The sequence below is a fragment of the Mirounga angustirostris genome, unplaced genomic scaffold (assembly GCF_029215605.1).
Source record: "Mirounga angustirostris isolate CCGP_5_RB_7025 unplaced genomic scaffold, mMirAng1.0.hap1 SCAF_3, whole genome shotgun sequence".
In the NCBI taxonomy this organism is placed as follows: Eukaryota; Metazoa; Chordata; class Mammalia; order Carnivora; family Phocidae; genus Mirounga; species Mirounga angustirostris.
The window spans coordinates 52,251,292-52,273,701 of record NW_026991711.1 but is presented as its reverse complement, the minus strand read 5'-3'; the positions used below and the strand labels follow the sequence as shown (position 1 = coordinate 52,273,701).

The 22,410-nt window shown below is 36.3% G+C and overlaps 1 protein-coding gene across 5 annotated transcripts in view; it reads right to left on the bottom strand.

Annotated features, from left to right (window-relative positions):
- DGKH (diacylglycerol kinase eta) overlaps window positions 1–22,410 on the bottom strand; it is a 189,293-nt gene that overhangs the window by 24,851 nt on the left and 142,032 nt on the right. For 4 of the 5 annotated variants that reach the window (XM_064586055.1, XM_064586054.1, XM_064586057.1 and 1 more), the window contains exons 16-25: window positions 21,034–21,307; window positions 20,106–20,228; window positions 16,311–16,442; window positions 10,908–11,025; window positions 9,756–9,866; window positions 9,521–9,617; window positions 7,129–7,236; window positions 5,066–5,179; window positions 4,475–4,609; window positions 3,068–3,231 (exon numbers count right to left, since the gene is read on the bottom strand). In XM_064586055.1, the coding sequence (XP_064442125.1) occupies window positions 3,068–3,231; window positions 4,475–4,609; window positions 5,066–5,179; window positions 7,129–7,236; window positions 9,521–9,617; window positions 9,756–9,866; window positions 10,908–11,025; window positions 16,311–16,442; window positions 20,106–20,228; window positions 21,034–21,307 (1,376 nt within the window). The remainder of the gene's footprint in view (window positions 1–3,067; window positions 3,232–4,474; window positions 4,610–5,065; window positions 5,180–7,128; window positions 7,237–9,520; window positions 9,618–9,755; window positions 9,867–10,907; window positions 11,026–16,310; window positions 16,443–20,105; window positions 20,229–21,033; window positions 21,308–22,410) is intronic. The other variant, XM_064586056.1, reaches the window with a different exon arrangement.

Sequence of the window (22,410 nt, the reverse complement as noted above, 5' to 3'; positions counted from 1 at the left end):
CATACATTATCTAATTTAATATTCACAACTTAAAAGGTAACTGTGATTAATTTTCTCCACTTTATAAGAGCGTGAGGGCTGGAGAGATTCGGTAAGTATACAAAGCTAATAAGTAATAGAGCCAGGATTTGAATCTATGTCTATCAGCTCCAAAGTCTGTTGTGTCACAGTCCTCTGGAATCTAAACATTTAAGAATATCCTGAAAAAACAGGATCCTGGAGCTCACTAAGGCCAAAGAAGAAAAAAGGAAAAGTTCCACCAATTGCTAGAAGATGATGTAAAGTTTGCGGATGAGCAAGAAGGCAAAACTATGCAAATCCTTTTTGCTTCTGACATCTACAAGGAGAATGATCTTCACACTAGAAAGGGTAAAACAAGAAAAGAGACTAGGCCTATATTGTTGAATCAAGAGTAAAGGAAGAGAGCTTAATTCTTAAAGATCATACAATTGATATCCAAGCCACAAAGGAATTTGCAAATGTCATCTCAATATTTCTACCAATAACCTTGAGAAATCATAAAGAATGGGTTACTTATCAGAAGAATAGAGGTGGGTAAATGTTACTCTAATTTTCAAAAAAAGGAAAAGAAATAAATCAATTTCAGATCAATATTTCCAATTGCCTACTAAAATTTCCTCCCAGATATTTATTTCTTTTTTTTTTAAGATTTATTTATTTATTTGAGAGAAAGAGAGAGCATGTGAGCACGAGGGGGGGTTGCAGAGGCAGACTCCTGGCTGAGTGCAGAGCCTACCATGGGGCTCTATCTCACGACCCTGAAATCATGATGTGAACCGAAACCAAGAGTCAGATGCTTAACTGACTGAGCCACCCAGGTACCCCTCCTCCTAGATATTTCTAATGTAGTTTAAATTCTGGAAGTCCAACACGGAGCCTGTCATTTTCCCTCTCAAACCTACTTTCCCTCCTGAATCCTATGGTTCCATCAAAGGTTCCATAATCCATCCAGCCATTCACCAGAACCTGAGGGTCATCCTGTCTCCTAATTCAGGTCAGTCAGCAATTTTAGATAATAATCAATCTTAAGTCTCTCTTCTTCTTTCCATCTCTCCTACCTCAATCCGTTGTTCCCCATCAGGACCATTCCAAGAATGTTCACCCTAACCTTGCTTTGCTGTCTTGCAAACAATGCTACACATTGCTTCCAGGAACATCCTGGTAAGACCTGGCCCCTCTTCCCTTCTCCATCCACATTTCCTACTCTCTCACATACACCATGCCATCCCCAGTTCCCTGAGATTTCCTAAAAGTACTATTCACTCACACTCCTCTGGGCCTCTGCCCAGGCTTCTTCCCATGTTTAGAATGTTCCTTCCCTTACTCTTCCATCAAGACTTGGCTGAGAGATCACCTTTTCCAGGCAGCCCTCCCTTACTTTCTTGGCCTCCTGTGTGTATCCACAGCACCCCCACTGAGCCCTGTGATAACACTCTGGCCACACGTTTCCCTTCTGCTACCCTGCCAGCAAATTAAGGAAAGGGACTACAACCCAGCCATTTTGGCATCCCCACTGCTTAATATGGTGGTTGGCATGCAGAAAAGACTCAGAATTATTTGTTGACTACTGAATGAATAAGTTCTGAAAATAGATGAGTGAGCCTGATTTTCATCTTTTGCAAAATTAAAAAAAACACATATGGGGAACCACATTAGGTTGACCAAAAGCAAGTCTGGCCAGCCTTCACTTCCCTTTTTTTGATAAGGTTATTTGGTTAGTTGACAGGAAGTTAATTTAGGAAGTATATTTGATTTCAAGGGAGATAATACAGAAAGTATATTTTGGTTTCAAGAAAATGGTGCAGTTCTATTTTTAATTTTCTGAAAAACCTCCATACTATTTTCCATAATTTGTTAATTAGCTTGATTATGGTCATTGTTTTACAATGTGTACATATATCAAATTATCATGTGTACACCTTGTACATATATATAAGTGATTTTATTTGTCAATTATTCCTCAATAAAGCTGGAAAAGAAGCAAAAATAACAGAAGTTGTTTATAGTACCCTAAGATGAATCTCTCTGTGGATAAGTTCTTGCACTTAGCTAACTACTCATTTTTCTTACCTTGCTTCTAAGCTTCTCTGTATCTTGCAGTTATCATACTTTATTCTAATTCTGAATGTTGGTCTCCAGCTGTAGGGAGTTCATATCTTTTCTCTCACATCTCTAACATCTAGTACATTCTAGGTTTCCAAAAATATTTAAAGAGCTTTGTTTTCCTTCTTTTCTTTTTCAACATTTTTATCAGTGACCAGGTGAAGGTGTGGTAGGAATAGCTACCATACACAGAACACCTATGCCAGACGTGATGTGCTAATAAGTTTCTTACATGGTGGTCTCATTTAGCCTTCACAATGACCTACAGAGTTAGCTCTTATTATCTCCATTTGGTAGAGAAGATTTAGGTGAAGAGGGGATAAGAAACTTGTCCATGGTTGTCCTCCCTTCCCCCAACAAAGTTTACTCCTGGTAATAGTGATTTTTATCTGTTTCACACTCCCAGAACTTGTGTTTTCATCTCTTCCCTTTCTGTCTACTAAAATGAATTCCTGTGTGGTTTCCCAATCTCTGGATATGTCTTTGGAAACTGATTCTCAGACTTTTCCCACCCAAATTTCCTTGGGAGCAGGGTTAATATTTATATTTCCTTCTACATTCCAGAAGAATTTAATTAATAATTATAAGGTAACATATACATAAGTAGTAGAGTGTAAAGACTGTGTAGAACTGGGGAAATAAGCAATAACAGAAAGAGCACCCTGTTGTAGGGTAAGTTAGGCAAGCTCTCTACTGCGTTTCAGGAAGTCCAAGGTCTGTTCTGCAGAGAACACAGGTGTGTGTGTGTGTGTGTGTGTGTGTGTGTGTGTGTGTGTGTGAGAAAGGGTTTAACTGAGGCATAAATGAGGCAACAAATGAGGAAGGAAAGTAAATGCATCTCTTTTAGATACCCCCAAACAACCGACATTATGTATCAAAACTAAAAAACAAAATTGGCCAAGACCAGAGTTCTCCTCCCCTAAAGCAAGCAGGGCCACCATACCTAGTAATGAGCTCCTCTGCAGCCTGGGAGCATAACTGCATTTGGGACACCTCTTCTGTTGCCAAGTCAACGGCATGCTGGATGTACAAATGGGTTCGAAGAACTGGTTTACCGGAATCACACTTCTGTTTATCTTCCCAAGATTTCAGAGTGCTTTCAAAAGCCTATTTAACATCAATATTGCAAGGAATTGTTAGTTTGGAACTCTGAGACCCACATAAGAGAGTATTTAAATGTTACATGAATGACTTTGAAACGATTGCTTTTTTCCTAATCTGAAGCTTCATTAAAGAAATCATAAGATACAAAAAAGCTATTTTAAAATTTTCCAGTGTTATCATAACAAATAAGTAACGTAATCAGTGATGAGGAGTGAATCACTGAAAAGTTTTAAGAAAGACAGCTTCAATTTAGGCTTCAATCTGTACTTTAAACCCATCATAGACAAGATGGGTATTGGCAGTCTTATTTGTTGTAAGTGTGACCTTAATTAAAACATATTCTGGAAAAGGCAGAACTATGGAGATAGGGGTTGAGGTAAGAGAGGGAGTGATGGATAGATGGAGCACAAGGAATTTTTAGGGTAGTGAAACTACCCTGTATGATACTATAATGGTGGATATAAGCGATTATATATTTCTAAAAAAACATAAAATGTACAACATGAAGAGTAAATTATGACCTTTAATTAATAATTATCAATATTGGCTCATCAACTATAATAAATGTACCACACTAATGCAAGATGTTAATAATAAGGGACTGTATGTCAGTGAGGTAAGGAGGTATGTGGAAATAGAATTAGAATTCTCTGTATTTTCTACTCAATTTCTCTGTAAACCTAAAAAAATAATAAAAATATAGTCTATTAAGTTTTTTTTTTCTTTTTAGAGAGAGAGTGCACACATATGCGCATTATGAGCCAGGGTGGGGAAAGGGGGAGAGGGAGAGAAAGAGAGAGAATCCCAAACAGGCTCCAAGCTCAGTGTGGAGCCCTATGTGGGGCTTGGATCTCACAACCTTGAGATCATGACCTGAGCAGAAATCAAGAGTTGGCACTTAACTGACTGAGCCACCCAGGTGCCCGTAGTCTATTAACTTTTTAAAAAACTAAATACTTGTTCATATTTAAAACCACAATGACCTAAATGTCAGATTTAAGAGACAATTTAAATATCTTTCCTTAGTTTCTATTTTTCATAACAACTGAATTTTTTTTTTAAAGTAGGCTCTACCCCCGGCGTGGAGTCCAACTCATGGCTTGAACTCACCACTCTGAGATAGAGACCTGAGCTGAGATCAAGAATCAGACACTTAACCGACCAAGCCACCCAGGTGCCCCCAGAACAGTTTAATGTTTTTAAAAGGCTTGATAAAAATCTAGAAGAATTTTTTTTTTTTACATACCCTGTCCCTTGTTAGCATCTGAGCTCTGTTTTTGTGCACAATTTTGATAATTCCTGGAGGCTGAACCCATGCTTCACCATCCACCTGCACTGGGACTCCCTCATCGCCAAATATAGTGATTTTTACTGTACGGCACTGAAATAAAACAAGTCATTTTAGAGAACAAATCGTCCCGAGAAACTGACAATCTGCATTCAAGCCTGACTTTTAGTGCATTCGGTGGAATGGAATGCATCTTTTTCCACTTGTCATGACACAGTAACAACTGACATGACAAGAAAGTTAACATTTTTTTTAAAAGATTTTATTTATTTATTTGACAGAAAGAGAGAGAGAGAGCACAAGTAGGCAGAGTGGCAGGCAGAGGGAGAGGGAGAAGCAGGCTCCCTGCTGAGCAGGGAGCCCGATGCAGGGCTCGATCCCAGGACCCTGGGATCATGACCTGAGCCGAAGGTAGTCGCTTAACTGACTGAGCCACCCAGGTGCCCGGAAAGTTAACATTTTTAGATGCATAGACAGCACAGGAGTCCTTTGGAATAGCTTCCCCAGTGGCCCAAGTCATGAGGTCAGGTTTGATCAGAGAAAACAAACCTGGGCTATTCGATGGTGCTGCAGTTTAATGACCCTTGAAACTGCCATTTGCATGCTATCAAAGATTGCAACAACTTCCAGGATCTTGTCATCAAATGATGGTGCAGCAAATATCTGAAAGGAAAAACTACATTACATTTCCCCTGATGAGGTTAACGTTTAGATCGAGTGGCACGTCAGCAATGTAAACTCTGCAATATACATATTAAAAAGAACTTATGAAAATAGTAAACAGCAAAGTAAGTAAACGTTGTTAGGAAATGATAACCCAAGGGCAAAAAGAAAAACCCACTGAAGAGGATTTAACGTAAACAAACTTAATAAAAAAGGTTTAAAACCCACATGGATAAAATGCTAATGTCTCTCATAAAGCCCTCTTTGAACCAGTGAACTATTATATTTCTAAATAATCCATCTTGGTATAAAATGTGTTAAACATCTGTTCACACATAACTTTGATGTCTTGATAAAATGGTGCATGTAATTTTAGGAAACCTAAAATACCCAGTTCCCTTGGTATGTTCTAAGGGAAATCTTTCAATGTGTTACAAGCAATATGTATGTACAATGTGCTTTACATCTTTTTTTTTTTTAAAGATTTTATTTATTTATTTGAGACAGAGAGAATGAGAGAGACAGAGAGCACATGAGAGTGGGGAGGGTCAGAGGGAGAAGCAGACTCCCCGCTGAGCAGGGAGCCCGATGCGGGACTCGATCCAGGGACTCCAGGATCATGACCTGAGCCGAAGGCAGTCGCTTAACCAACTGAGCCACCCAGGCGCCCAATGTGCTTTACATCTTAATACAACAACTTTTTAGGGCATTTGAGATGACAACAGACACCTCAGAGAATAAAAACCATGCAGGATTACTTTAAATGCATTTTCACAAAATTAATTTAATCCAACGAATTAAATTCCGGCTGTGTTACTTTGTTCCTTTTATTCTCTCTTTGACTATATGACAAACAATTATGCCTCTGAAAAAAATTATTCAGCATCAAGTAATATCCTAGTTAAAACTTTCATTGAAAATATCAGGATGTGAATTTGCAAACTTTGATGATTTTTTATCATTTTTGTTAGCAGAATACGTGGTTTTAAATCCTGTCTCTGCTACTTCCTGTGTGAACTTAGTCTCAGTTTCTTCATTGGTCAAATTTAGATAAAAATTGTGGTTGTTAATAATGAATGTGAAATTCTGAGAACACTATCTGATGACCTAGTAGGTGCTGTTAGCTTTGTTTATCTCACTGATTTCTTCCCTTTAAAATATTTAAGAGTAGTTACAGGCTGACAAAAAATTAACAGCTAATATAAGTTTTATAGTTCATTAAGATTGGAATATATTCATATAATGAAAATTACAAATATATTCCAATTTATTTTATACTTTAATCTCCGTCTGCTCATTCAAGAGCCCTGAAAAAATGGGTCAGTGGGAACTCTTATTAGCCTCAAATAAAAGGGGCTATCATTCCTCACATGTGATTCTTCAAAGACTGTAATAATCCTTTTTTATTGTTATGTATATCTTAATAATTGTTCCTTTCATTTTATTATTTTTAAAACATTTATTACATTCGCTAAGTTGTGTTTTTTCTTTTTAGACTTTCCTGTCTAAACATAGCTCTAAATTTCAAAGGCCAAATGAGCCCTCTTAACATTCCTAAAGATAAAAATAATAACAACAGACACATAAATTTAGAAAGTTAAAAGTACAGAAGGCATTTTGGTAAGCAGAATAATGTCCCCCTTCCCACCTCCAAAATGTCCATGTCCTAATCTGCTGAGGTTGTGAATGTTACTTTACATGGCAAAACAGACTTTGCACATGTCATTACTAGAAGGACCTTGAGAAGGGGAGATTATCCTGGATGATGCAGTGGGCCCAGGGTAACCACAAAAGTCACTGAAAGTGGAAGAGAAGGGCAGTTGGGGTGATCAGAATGATGCGATGGAAGGTTCAGCCTGCCTTTGTTGGCTTTGGAGATGGAGGAAAGGGCCATGGGCCAAGGAATGTGGGCAGTCCCTAGCGTCTGGAAGGTGCAAGAAGATACTTACATCATCCTCTTTAGTTCCACCCCAAAAGTTAGTGCCTCCCGCATAGCTGGGAATGTTCAACACTGCTATTCCTTGCAGACTGGGGAGAGGAATATACTGCCCATCACACTGTAAGGTAAAAAGCTTAGAGGTTAGACAAAAAGAGCAAAACTGCTAGTTGGGAAGCCACTCGAATACCCAAGACAAAGGATGATGTCGGGAAGTGTATTGGTAATGTTTGCTTCTCCTGTAAATATATTCCTACACATTACCTTTCTCTTTTTTTTTTATTTTTTATTTATTTTATTTTTTTTAAAGATTTTATTTATTTATTTGAGAGAGAGAGAATGAGAGACAGAGGGCACGAGAAGGAAGAGGGCAGAGGGAGAAGCACACCCCCTGCTGAGCAGGGAGCCCGATGTGGGACTCGATCCCAGGACTCCAGGATCATGACCTGAGCCGAAGGCAGTCGCTTAACCAACTGAGCCACCCAGGCGCCCTCTCTCTTTTTTTTAATTAAAAAAATTTAAAGTGTATATTCCTATGGCAGAAGTTGTAACAGAAAACTGACTTAAAATAATGTTTTACCTCTTCTTTCTGTCAAAATCAGGCAGTACTTTTCTGGAGTTTTTTTCAGATCACTTAATGATATTCTCACTTGCATTATGGTCACCTTTGTGCTTATGTCAAGTGTCCTTTTGGAAGCAGGTTCAGTGAGGGCTTCTGGGTCCCAACCACCTCATCTAGCCCCTCTCTCACCTCCTGGTACTCTTCTCCTGCTCTGTAACTAACTGGTGGCTGGCCAGACTCAAAGCTGAGTTCCTCAAGTAGTCAGAACCAAAACCAAGGAAAGAAACACCATGCATGTCGGGAAGTATCTTAAATTCCGTGTCTCCTAATTAATCACTTAAATGAAAATTAAAATTACCACTTAAGTAGGGAAAAATTTTCCTCTGGCTGGTGAGTAAATTATACATGACAGGTAAGCAAATTCTTACTGAATAGAAGGTTTAATCCTTCATTTTAAAAGAGGACAGCTTGCAGATGTCAGACTTACAATAGATGCTATAGTTTCATTAATTCTTACAATAAAAAGTAATTAACGTAACTTTATAAAACTCGCATTTTAATGCCTGATCGAAATGATCTCCAAACTTTAGAACAAATGAAAATCCAGTTTCAATCCATTTTTCAACCATTTAAAATAACTAAGAATATCTCATACTTGATTGTACTCCTTCATGCATTTTTTACATTTTCTTTTCTTTTTCATAAAAATACATTCAAAGGTTTATACTCTATCCCAGCACCTGGGGCCATTCCTGGCACACAGCTAATGCTCAGTGTGTATTTATTAAAGTGAACAAACATTAAGTATTCAGTAGAATAATAAACTTTTTCTGAATCCAATAAATTGAACAGGTATCTTTGTGTGCTTTAGAACAAGCTGTTTAAATCATATAACTAACTTAAAGGAAATGGAAGAAATGCCAGTAACATCCATCTTAATTTCACAGCGATGATAAATCAAACCAGCTGATCATGCGCTTGTGCTCTAGAGGGGAAGGTATAATGAGTTTATCTTTACTAGGACATTTAGTTGATAACGAATGAGCCAGGCACTTCTGTAGTCCGCATTCCAGTGTAAAGATAACACCTAAAAAAATAATGCTCCTGTTTAATTTAATGAGCTGTAGACTTAAGATTTGCACACTTTTCTGTACCTAGGCTATACCTTAATTAAAAATATCTGGTTATAAAAAGATACAAGATAGGAAAGACATGTGTATCAGCATCAACCGTGAATCCTGGACCAACGGTGAAAGAAAATAAAATTCACAGAAGTTAATAGACTTTTCAGAGCCATGTCCCCAATCTTCTTTTTCCTGTTAGTGAAGGAGAGTAAATAACTTTTGCTGTCCTTAATTTCCTCTTTAAATTAGTAAAAACTACTAAAAAATTTCAATGTTCAAAATCTCTTTATTTTACTATTGTTAGAATTGGAACAAATACATATTTAAATTAAAAGAGTCTTTATACTATGAATGTTTTCTCAGGGATTTGTGAAACGTCAGGCATTATAGAATTGGGCCAGAATTTGTCAACTTAAATGAAAAGATCTGTGGGAATTCATCAGAAATGCTCTCCTATAAATGTCCTCATCATGGCTCCACCTTCTCACGGAGCACCAGTGACTCCACAGAACCATCCACATTTCAGGAGCTAATGATAATGATAATTAAGTGTGTCATTCATATCCAGTGTCTAAACCTCCTTTAGTATGAAGTTGATAATCACCTCCATTGAGTGTTTAAGCACTTGAAGAAGCATTTAGGCCAAATTAGCTCTGCAAATGTAATTAACTTTTCTAAGTAAGATAATCTGAACTATCTTTACTTCAAGAGGAACTTACCTCAAGTTGAACCCTCTGTTCTAAATTCTTATACGATCTCTGTAATAACTCCCGGGTTCCAAGGACTCCATACCACATCAAGTTTTTAGTTCGGCTCCTGAAATAAATATTGGCAGACAATTTAATAGCTATTATTGATTTACTCTTTAAAGGCAGAGCAAGCAAAAGAGCTAATAAATGAAATTAAAGTGAAATTACCTTCATGTAATAACATTATTACTATTACCAAAATTACCTGCATTTTTCAGGGTGCTCCTCTCTCTTATTATTAAATTCTAATGAAATTTTTGCATCTAATCCAATCCCAAAGTAATTGTTCATGACACATTTTTCTGAATATCCATCTCTGTGATAATAAGGAAATGTACATAAAAGTCAACTTCAGATTCATAACAATTACAATTTGCACACAAAATAGCACTTAAAAGCATTTAAGCTTCCATGCCTTATAGATGAGAGTAAAACTTAGCAGGAATTATTTCCTAGTCATAGGCCATGTGCACAAGCCCAGAATATATATGTCATTTTTGGTACATATGATATAAAGGGATAGTGAACAAGGCAAAGCAGAGACAGAGTCATGGTAATGCTTTTCTATTAATTGTAATAAAACCTTAGTTCTGCTTCCTGTGTAAGACCCTCGCCAAACACACAAATGGGAGGGCCTTGCAGTCAGGTGCCAATGCTCTTTTTTTGATCACTAGGAATTTTTCTCCACTTGTACTCTTATCAATGGACAAATATTTACTGAGCAGTAAAATGACTAGATCCAGTCCATCTTCTGGGTGCTTTGGAAAGTACAAAGAAGTTTAAAATATGGTACTGTCTTTGAGGAGTGTCATTAGAGAAATGAGATATAACAAAAGCAAAATTTAATACAGAAGTAAAAGCTCATATTGAACTGCCAAAAAAAAAAAAACCCTGTAGTTTTAAGAAGGGAAGAGATCAATGTGGGCCAGAAGCTTCTTGAAATAAATCAAGCTAGAAGCTGGATGGGGAAAGATGAGATTTGGCAACACTGAGAAGAAAGGAGGAAAAAGGAATAGCAAAAAAAAAAATGGTTATGAAGGTGCCGATGAATACAATATTCTAGGGGAAAGTAACATAGCTGTGCCTCATTTTGCCATAGGGTTGTGATCCTACACGTGGGTCCTGTCCGGCCCATGAGACAATGGGCCGGACAGGAACCCTACCTCAGGAAGAGATCATGAAAACCACTGCGTTTCAAATGCATCAATGTACTCTTCATTATCAACTTTTGGAATTTTCTAATGACCCTCTTTGTATGGGGGGCCAAATTCCTTGTAATGCATTGACAATGTTACCATGAGTATAAAGCAGAAACAAGAAAAGCCAAAACAAGGTATTTACAAAAATATTTTCTTACACTGAATCTGGATCTGGGTCAATAAATGGCGTTGCACCAAAAGGATCAATATTTGCTAGTAACATTTTGTTGATTATAGAACTCCCAGCAATTGAGGCAGCTAGTCCTGCTCTTAAACCTGGCCAGAAAAATAAAGACATACAGGATCACATATTAAGTAAAAAGACAGAGAAAGAGCCAGTGCATTGTTTTCAGGCCTAATCTCAGACACCTTGCCCCCAAAGCATGGTTTTCAATGTCTGCTCTTCTCATTAGTCAAAACTAAGAACTATGACATTGGTAATTACAAGATTTTTGAGGCTTCTTAGGATCTATGTGTTGTCATAAAAATGCAGCAGATGAAGACCCAAATAAGAGTTTCTTTGTGACAGTTCCTCACTTACCATTCTAGTGATTCTATAACTTCAACAAATAAATATTACTTCCTTTGTTACAGTAAATAAGATGGTAGTCTATAAGGAATTTACAATAAAGGCTGAATTACCAAGAATGTCATAGAGTTACCACTTCCATACTCTCAAAGCATAGATAATAATTTTCAATTAAAAATATTAATAGAGGGGCACCTAGGTGGCTCAGTCGGTTAAACATTTGCCTTCAGCTCAGGTCATGATCTCAGGGTCCTAGGATTGAGCCCTGCTTTGGGGGGGGGGGTCCCCGCTCAGCAGGGAGTCTATTTGTCCTTCTCCCTCTCTCTCTCTGCCCCTCCCCTGCTCATGCTCTCTCTGTCTCTCTCTCCAATAAATAAATAAAATCTTTGAAAAAAAATTAACAGACATACACAAAACTCAGTGTTGGTGTCAAGAGTACAAAAATATTAAACACAGGTATTTATGAACTTAAGAAAAATACAACTTTTATCTTACTTCCAAATATGTAAAACGTCAAGTTTATTTCAACAACTAGTTAGTTTTCTACAAGGTAGTTATGATGTTCAAAGCTAATTAATTTTATGATCTACCCAACTAATTGTTGATGCTAGAAGCATTAAACTCTGAAAAGAAGACAAAGTAATAAGGGCCTAAGAGAACAAACAAAAAGGAAAGAAGAGGGAGGAAAAATATGTCATGGAATTGAGAAACACTAGGATATTAGAAAAAAAAGTCCTTGAGCAAACATTCTTTTCCTCAGCTGTGTGCTCGTCTTAGAAGATTATTATTCCTTATTTTAGCTACAAAGTTTAACTGATTATCAAATAATCAAGATGAATTTTATTCTGTCATTTAATTTCATAGTTTTGAACGGGCTATAGCATACTTAGTTATGCCAGTTTCTTTTATCTCTAAATAAGTGAATAAATGAACAAAACAACTGTTCTGGTGAGGAAAATAAGAACAGTTTGGAGATGTGAAGAATCAAACTCCAGCTGCCCCAAAGAAAAGTATATTTTCTTTTTTTTTTACAATCTTTCATTTTTCATTTATTTTAGGAGAGAGAGCAAGAACAAGCACCAGGGGATGGGGCAGAGGGAGAGAGATTTTCCGCTCTAAGCGTGGAGCTGAAACCAGGAGTGGGAGACCTAACTCACTGTGCCGCCCAGGCGCCCCCAATAGAATAATATTTTAAGGCTAGCCATATTCACAGCTTTAGCCCAGACAGGTCATCCCACGGTTCCAGGTTTAAATAGAGATATAACCTCTAGACAAGGAGGCCTTTCCAGAATCAAACATGTTCTGCATTTATCTTTTTTTATTTTAATATTTCATTGAGATATAATTAACATACCATAAAATTCACCTTTTAAAAAGTAAGTGTATAATTCAGCTGTTTGTAAATATATACACAAAGTTGTGCAATGATCAGTACCACCTAATTTAGAATATATTTTTTAAAGATTTTATTTATTTATTTGAGAGAGAGAGAGAGTGCACATGCGAACAAGCAGGGAGAGGGGCAGAGGGAGAAGGAAATGCAGACTCCCCATTGAGCAGGGAGCCTGATGCAGGGCTTGATCTCAGGACCCTGGGATCATGACCTGAGCCAAAGGCAGACGCTTAACCGACTGAGCCACCCAGGCGTGCCTAGAACATTTTTTTATTACCCTCAAAGAAATCCCATACCTGTTGGTAGTCATTTTCCTTTCCCGCCACTCCCCACATCCCCAAACCCTGGAAACCACTAACCTACTTTCTTTCCCTGTGGATTTGACTATTCTGGACATATTGTACAAATGTAATCACATAATGTGTGGCTTTTTATGTCAAGCTTCTTTCACTTGGCATAACATGTTAGGAGGTAATCATGTTGTGGCATTTACCAGTGCTTTGTTCTTTTTAAAGGCTGAATAACAGTCCACTGTATGGATACTGAACATTTTGTTTCTCCATCAACCGATGATTACTTGAGTTGTTTCTTCTATTTGGCTATTATGAATAATGTTGCTCTAAAACAATCATGTGCAAGGTTTTGTGTAGACATATATTTTTAATTCTCATGGGTCTATAACTAGGAGTTGTTTTCTGGGTTATATGTTAACTCTGTGTTTAATTCTTTGAGGAACTGCCAAACTACTTTTCCAAATGGCTGTACCATTTCATATTCTAACCGGCAATGTATGAAAGTTCCAATTTTTCCATGTCCTTGCCAATATTTGTTATTATCTGTCCTTTTTGATCGTAGTCATCCCAGTAAGGTAAAGTGGTATCTCACTGTGGTTTTGGCTTGAATTACCCTGATGACTAATAATGGTGAGCATCTTTTCATGTGCATATTGGCCATTTGTATATCTCTTTGGAAGTGTCTACTCAGATCCCATTGCCCATTTTTAAATTGAGGTATTTGTCTTTTCATTGTTGAATTTTAAGGGTTCTTTATATATTCTGAATACTAGTCCCTTATCAGGTATGCCATTTACAACTATTTTCTCCTGTCCTATGGTCTCTTTCCTTCCTTCCCTCTTTCTTTCCTTCCTTCCTTCCATCCATTCATTTGTTCTTTTTGATTTATGAGAGAAAATAGTTTTTGTTTTTTGTTGTTTTTTCTTTGTTTTTAGACAGAGAGAGCGTGCAGTGGGGAGGGGCAGAGGGAGAGAAGAGAGAATCCATGTTGGGTGTGGAGCCCAATGCAGGGCTCAATCTCACAACACTGAGATCATGACCTAAGCTAAATCGAGAGTCAGACACAACCAACTGAGCCACCCAGGTGCCCCGAGAGAACAAAGTTTTATGGGAAGCCACAACAACCCAGAATTTGCAAAAACTAAAAGTAAATGTACCATTTTGATGATGGCAGGTTATCAGTTGATCAGACCAACTACCCCTCCTCACTATGAGGGAAAATAGAAAAGCTGAGCAAAATGTAAAATGAAGTCATTTGAAGATCATAAAGAGGTAGACCAATGATGAGGGCTTACCAGCGAACCATTAGAAAAGGAAAATGACTTAGTCAGGTGAGCCCAGGACTTAGGCATAGATTTTTTTTGGTTTTATTTTGTTTTTGGTTTTGTTTTGTTTTTACTTTTTATTTTATTGTGAACACTTAACATGAGATCTATCCTCTTAACAAATTTTTAAGTGTACAAGGCAGTACTGTTAACTATAGATACAACGTTGGACACAGCAGATCTCTAGAACTTATTCACCTTCCTTAACTGAAACTTTATGCATGCTGGCCTGTTCTTTGTAGGAAGGTTTGTTATAGGTCTAGTTGGATTTTCTATTCTTTTTTTTTTTTTAAAGATTATTTATTTATTTGACAGAGAGACGGAGAGAGAGAGCACAAGCGGGGAGTGGGAGAGGGAGAAACAGGCTCCCCGCTGAGCAGGGAGCCCAATGTGGGGCTTGATCCCAGGACCCTGGGATCATGGCCTGAGCCAAAGTCAGCTGCCCAACCAACTGAGCCACCCAGGTGCCCCCGATTTTCTATTATTGAATCAGTTTTGGTAGTTTGCATGTCTCCAGGAGTTGGTCCATTTCATTGAAGTTATCTAATTTGCTGGCATGTAATATTTGATAGTTTTCCCTTATAATCCTTTCTATTTCTGTAAGGTTGTTAGTGATGTCTCTCCTCTATCATTCCTTATTTCGGTAATTCAAATCTTCTCTTTTTGTTTCCTTGGTCTCTCTAGCAAAGGCTTGTCAATTTGTTAAGCTGATCACTGAATCAACTTTTGGTTTCATTGATTTTCTGTATTGATTTCTATTCTCTATGTCATTTATTTCCACACCAAACTGTATTATTTCTTTCCTGCTCATTGCTTTGGGTATGTTTGTTCCTCCTTTTCCAGTTTATTAAGGTGGAGAATTAGATTTTGAGATCTTTCTACCTTTTTAATATAGGCAGTTACAGCTATCAATTTCACTCTAAGCACTTCTTTAGCTGTATCAAGTAAGTTCTGGTGTGGTGTATTTTTGTTTTCATTTATATCAAAGTACTTAAAAATTTCTCTTGTGATTTTTTTCTTTGACCCACATATTTCCACGTATTTGTACATTTCCAAAATTTCCTTCTGTTATGGATTTCTAAATTCATTCCACTGTGGTAAAAAAAATCGTCCTTTGTATAATTTCAATCCTTTAAATTTACTGAGAATTGTTTGATGGCCTAATATATGATCTATCCTGGAAAACGTTCCATGTGCATTAGACAAGAATGTATATTCTGCTGTTATTAGGTGGAGTGTTCTGTAGGACACCTGTTAGGTCTGCTTGTTTTATATTTTTTTCAAATCTTCTATTTCCTTGTTGATTTTTGTTTAGTTGTTCTATCCACTATCAAAAGTGCGATAATAAAATCTCCACCTATTATTATTGAATTGTGATTCACCTTGTAGGACAGACTGATTTTCAGGGTGTAATTTGGGATCCAATCGACTCTGGAATAAATCTGGAGCGTTTTCACTAAGTCAAACAACTGGTACTTAAGGAGACATCAGAGGCATCTGTATTTTCCTCCTCCCCGGCTGCACATGTTCTTTGCTTTCCACTAGTACTAACCCAATCCCAAGGTCAATTCATCTCATCAGAGCTGGAATAGCTGTCTCAGATGTTCCGAAAGGAAGCAATGTTACTAGCCTAAAAATGACAGAGAGACTTGTGGCTTACAACAAAGAGGAAAGCTGTGGAGATACCTAAGAGGTAGTGGAATATAGGATCAGATTTACCCTGGGTGCTTAATAACTGCAGATTCCTGGGCTGCATTCTAGTATAACTCAATTAAAATTTCTCAGGGCAGGGCCCCAAAACATGTATTTTAGTGCTTCGTAGGCAATTCTTACACACACACACACACACACACACACACACAAGTCTAAGATCTGGAGTCTGGTTGATAAGAGTGACAAGAACATTCTCCAAAAGGGACATTCGTCTCTAAGAACACATTTCTATAGTGCATGGAAATGAGTACTTAATACATTTTCACAGAAATACTTAAAAATACGCCATGTTTCAGAATCTATACTACCTGGGCAGATTATTCTGGTGTTGAGCACAGGGAGGTTTTCTTTGCTGGCTGCCACAGCTGGACCAGAGCCAGAGTCAGTTTGGGAACGACTTGCCCGGCCATCTGGAGACCGAGGTGCAGGTGCAGTTTTAACTGTTGGCAAAAGGTCCCGATTATAAAAGAAAAAAAAAAAAAAAGGTAATGATAAAGTTTTAAGAATAAGAAAGCCCTGATAAATTCAGGACATAAAATAATTTAATGCACGTTTAAATCAATTAACAGAACTGAAAATATTACATTGTGTTTACCTATTCTTCTACCATTGTTTTCACTTCTTTGAGATTTACTGTATGGAGGGATTCGGCCACAGGTAGACGTCCTGATAACTCATTTCAAACAGAGGGAGATTAGTAGAAAATACGGGCCTACCATAATTAAAGGTCAGTAATACTCATAATTTGAATGTGGCCAACCCATATTTAAAGATAAAAAGAAATTTTGAAGACTGATGATTTTTGAAAATGGTACATATGTGTTATAATGTATACTACCAGTGTAATCCTTTTGTCATAAACGTTGGGTGAATGATCAAATTTAATTAATGTAATTCCCAGAGCTAAGATGTGAAACATGAGTTAACGTTGTCTTCCATACAGGAAAGGAAAAATGGTATTTTTTTCAAATGAAACCAATATTTGTTTTCCTGCACTTCTCAATTAACTATATATTCAGAACAAAATTTTGCCCAAAATACATCTATCATATTCTTTCAAATGTTCAATACATTTAAAAAATTATTCCAAAACAGAATTACTCTTAAAGTCAACAAAAAAAAAGAGATTTAATTCTGTCTAAACTAGGGCAATTTAATGGAGAACAAATAGTATCTTTAACTAATTTAGGAGCTATTGGCAGGTGTTTAAAAAAAACAGTATTCCTCAAACTCAATTTAAAAATACTCAAAAATTTGATTATCTTTACTCTCCCTAAGACTAATTACAAACTAACCATATTAATCTTACACTCTCTTCTCTTTCTTCAAAAACAGTCCAGTTGCACTAAAGAAAAGTAGCAGACAGACACTTTTTTTTTTGGACAGATGCAAGACCTGGAACTAATTTCTAATAAAAACAACCTTTTGATATTCATCTCTGATAAAAACCAGAGAGCATCTTAGTGACTAAGATTGATGTAACATTGCAGGTAACTAAATTAATGTTTCATGGTTCTTCTTAAACATAAGATCTCATTGATCATATTAATATACTGTATGGTACATTTCAGGCATATGAATCATTGCATAATTTAATAATACAATGAATGCTCTTCAAAAAGTAATGATTATTTAATACAGAAATACTTCTATTACTATTGATTCCCACTAAATCGGATTACTAGCTAGAAAATAAGATCAAATATTGCAACATTAAGGTATCCAATGTTGCAATATGTGTAAGTTTATGTCTATTTCAATATCAATATTTATAGCTGCATGATTTTATTTTTTAGTTTTCTTTGCAGACTACAATGGAAGTGTTCAGTTCATGAGAACGTAGTAAGACAGAATGGTAGCCAGTTGGAAAATCATTAGCAATGAGTGCTGGAAAGCCAATCCTCCAAAGAAACCATGCCTTATCTTAAGGGAAATGATCAAGCAGCATACTCTAAGAATGCCATTGTCAGCCCTGCTTAAGTCAGCTTTCTTAATGGATGAAGACATACAAGTCCTGCTTATTAAACTCTAGATGAAGTAAGTTTGAGATGATACAATCAAGCTTCAAAAGATTTTGACAGGATGCAATGATAGATCCAAATCGAAAAGATAAAAGTTCATAGGGATGAGCATGTACTACTCTAATTAGGTTCTAATTAGGTTTTAAAAAAAATCACTTGCACAAAAATAAGAGGAGATCCGGTTTATAGAGTATTACAATATAATACTTCATGCCAAGAAAAAATCTTGGGTAGTCCTTAGAACATAAAAAAATGTCCAGAATGAGTAGTGTATGGCTATCAGTGTGATATTATACTACAGACATATCAGGGGGATTGTGTTCAAAATGGGGCATCATATTGACCAATTGAGTGCAACCAGAAAAACTAAAAAGTTTGAAATCGAGTTAAAAATTGGTAAAAGAATTGAGGAGATAATGTGGAAAAGAAGATATAAGGTGTGGGAAGAGGCCATGAGGCCATGAAAGCTGTTTCCAGTACCATTTAAGGCTGTCACATGGCAGAGTTATCTTCAACACCCTGAAGAAATATATATGAACTTGCTTTTAAGCGACCCATAAAGCACCACACCAAAAGTCAGCAGTTGTTACTGTTACCATTATCATACATAAAACTTTATTAATTAGTGTGCCCATGGGTATAAATTTAAAGAAGAAAATATAAAGCTGAATATAAAGAAAAACCTTCTAACAATTAAAAGCTGATCTTAAGAATGGGATGTATCGAAAGTGAGCACCTGGCTGGCTCAGTCTGCAGAGCTTGCGACTCTTGATCCTGGGTTCGTGAGTTCAAGCTCCACGTTGGATGTAGAGATTACTTAAAAACATAAAATAAAATATCTAAAATGAACCGAAAAAAGAAAGTGAGTGGTCCAAAGGCTCAATGGCCATCTGTCAAGAGGGTTCTAAAGTATGCCTGTATTGGATTATATGCTGCAACAGGGATCTTTAAGGTCTACAGGGTGTAAGGTTGTAGAGTTGAGCTGTGTGCCGGAATAGGTACATTTCAAGTCTAAAAGGGCTACGGGTGTAGAATATGTATGCGTTGGTTGTATGTCAGACATGTGAAGCTATAAGGTCTACTTTCAAAGTTTCTGAGAGTTTTACATTCCATTAAGGAGCATTCTTTCGAAGCTGATGTAATTAGCAGCCAAAGCAGTGGAAGGAGTAGCACTAGTAAAAGAATGACAGAATTTTCTAGGCACTCCCCATATACAACGTCTCCAACCTTCACAGCTAGTAGGCACATCATTATCCCCATTTTACAAATGAGGAAACCGCCAAGAAATTAAGCAATGTGCCCAAGTCTATATGTCATGAAAGTAAAGCAGGAACTTAACGATTGCAGTTCTGAGTTAATAGTGTTGAGTTTTCATTAGTACCATGCAATTATTTTCATATTATCTTCTCAGACTCATTAATACTTTAATTTCTGCTTTGCTTTATTCTAGTAAATGAATAATCATTCCCTTATACAATCTGAAATATTAAAAGTATAAATTCATCTTCAAACTTAAAAGGTAGAGGAATAATTACTATTCTTCAAGTGACTACATATTAATTTCCTGGCAAATATGATTTCAGTAGAGATAGGGTTGTAATTAGATGTCCAATGATTTTGAGGATTAATTTAGCAATAAGAATTAGCAAACTGTCCAGGCTGATCAATGGAATTCAGGGGACTGCTCAATTATTTAAATGGCAAGTTCTGTGCATATGTGACATGCAGTTTTCACATAATTCTCAAAGGCATCTGTGGGCTAAAGACAGGTTAAAATATGCTGATTTAGGTGTTTCTTCCCTTCTTCCTCAGGAAAATTAAGATATTTAGCCATGTTTGGTTCCATAATCCTTAGTTTATTATGATAATCTCCAGATTATATGACAAGAAGGGATGTGGGAGTACTTGACAATCATCTAAATGTTACCTTTATTATTTTAGTATTCATAAATATCTAAGCTTTAACTTCTGAAAAGCCTTGTTAAAAATAAAAATACAAAGTTTATTTCAAACTGAAAAGCCTTTTGAAAACTAAAAACAGAGTCGTATTCTATTTAATTCCAAAGTAATTAGTTTTCTTACCAGTTAATGACTCTTTTGCATCATCGTCTTTAGATTCTTCTTTAGATTCATCTGTTTCTGTACTATCATTAACGAATGACTGGTTAACTGGTTCACAGGGATGAACACTCTGGTCATCCATAACTTTAAGTAGTAAGTAGAGAAATATGTTTGGACAAGTAAAAATAAAATCCATAAATATTAATATATGCTTAAAAAGAAAAATGAAACATAAAGCAAAAGAAATTCCATATTCACAAATAAACAGTAACTGGTAATAAGTTTGGGGGTAATATCTATAAGTACTAGAGATTATAAAACTAAATATTTAAAATTGTAAAAATTATATTTTTATCAGAAGAAAAAATAAAAGAATTCGAGAATGAAATACAAGTCCAACTACAAGTCACAACCTATGAAGTGTTTTCAAATATTAATTTTTTATGTTAAAGTTAACTTTAGTCCACTCCTAAAACTCTAAGAGAAGTATATACATTATATTCATACAAAAAATTAAAATACAGGCAGAACCTTTATAGACTCTTTAAAAAGCAACATAAACATTTAGGAAATGAATTTAAGAAAGTATTTTCAAAGTAGTTTACAGGTTTGATTTTCTTTAAGAACTCAACAGATTCCAATTAGGTAAAAGATATTTAAAATTTTATAATTGTAACTTAAAGTAATTTTCAATGTTTCCAGTGTATTTTTATCTTTGAGATGTTATTTCATGTATCATTAATATGCTGATCCTCACATTAATATCATATGCAGATCTTACTAAAACAACAAAGAAGACTTAGTACAAATTTCATTCTGTTGGCCTTATCTTCTGTCCTGCCTGAAAATTTTGTGTGTGCGTGCAGTCTGACCAATATTAAAATGCCACGATGCTTACAAGATAGGACTGCGGCTAACTTCTTCAAAAGCTAACTTTGTTCATGTGTACCTTTGCCGGCTTCTTCAATGACTTGTCTCACCGCTTTCTTTAAACTGTTTGCCCGCAACATTATTTCCTTTGGTTTGACAGCTTTCTGGGAGGGAGGTTTTGCAGGGTTATCCACGAGCTGTTCTTTGCTTTCACACAAGGATTCTTCACTGGAAGATTCCACGGTATCTTCTTCTACAATGAGAGAGTGGATGCCTGGGAGAAGGGGGGCAGCCTGGGAATCTGCGTGTAAAGCTTGAAGCAGTTGTTCAAGCTTTTCATTTAGGACCGAACACTAAGGAAACAAAAATACAGCAATGAATATCCACTGGGTGGAAATGGAAAAGGACAATTTGAGTGAATCACTTCTGATTTTGGAGGAAAGATGCCTATATTAATATTTACCAATTAATTGGCTATCCATTGTAAATTATACTTTAGACAGCTTGTAGACTAAATAATCATTTTTGTGAAAGAGCACAATTATGCAAATTTTTATGTGTGCTTCCAGAATACTCCAACTCTACCATCTTTATATAATTATTTTTCCTTAAAAGAAAATCTCTATCATCTTTATATAGGTATTTTTCCTTAAAAGAAAAGAACAAACACTTCATTTCAAAGTGACACGTTCCACAAAAAACTTATGCAAAACTTATACAAAATATTGTGTAAGCTTTTTTTTCCCTAAAGTAATCGACGTATGGTACCGTTTTGAGCAACATAAACTGAAGGTCTGGCTGAGTCTTGGTAAGCTCTCCTTCAAAGCTTTGGTTGTGAAAGAGGTGAACGGTGTCTACGGGATTACTGGCTCAAAAAAAGAGCAAAAAGGAAAATGCACAAGGATAAAGAAGAAAAAGAAGATGCAGAAAGAAAAACATGCACTCCGCCCTTGTTTCTGTCTGCTTCTCTCGATTGACTAAGGGTAAAGAAACATGGAGGGCTGAAGCTATTGCTAAGACTGCCCTAATACATCTTTTATTGCCACACAGGTTCCCATCCTTCCCTCCTCCATTTATTTGTCCTTGATGTCATGCTAAGACGAGGCTATAGCAGAAACAGTTAAGAGAAAAAAACATGGCTAGAGAAGTCTTCTGTTTTCTGAAGCGCTCCACAGAAGAGAAAAATAAGAAAAAAGAGGCTGAAAACATCAAATGTCTGTTTATTTCTATTTCCTTTTCCTTTCACTCAATTAAACCACCATCTACAGCATAAATCTGGAGATCATTCCTTTGCAAGCCCAAGAAAGCCAAACCTTTTGTAGGAATGCCCTGTCATGAACAAATGAAAGCAAAGAGAATAGCTTTTAAGGTTCTTACTTAACCTCAGAAAGCTCATAAAGGGGAAAAAAATCTATAAAGAAAAAGGCAAAGCAAGAAAATAGAACCCTGAAAGGGG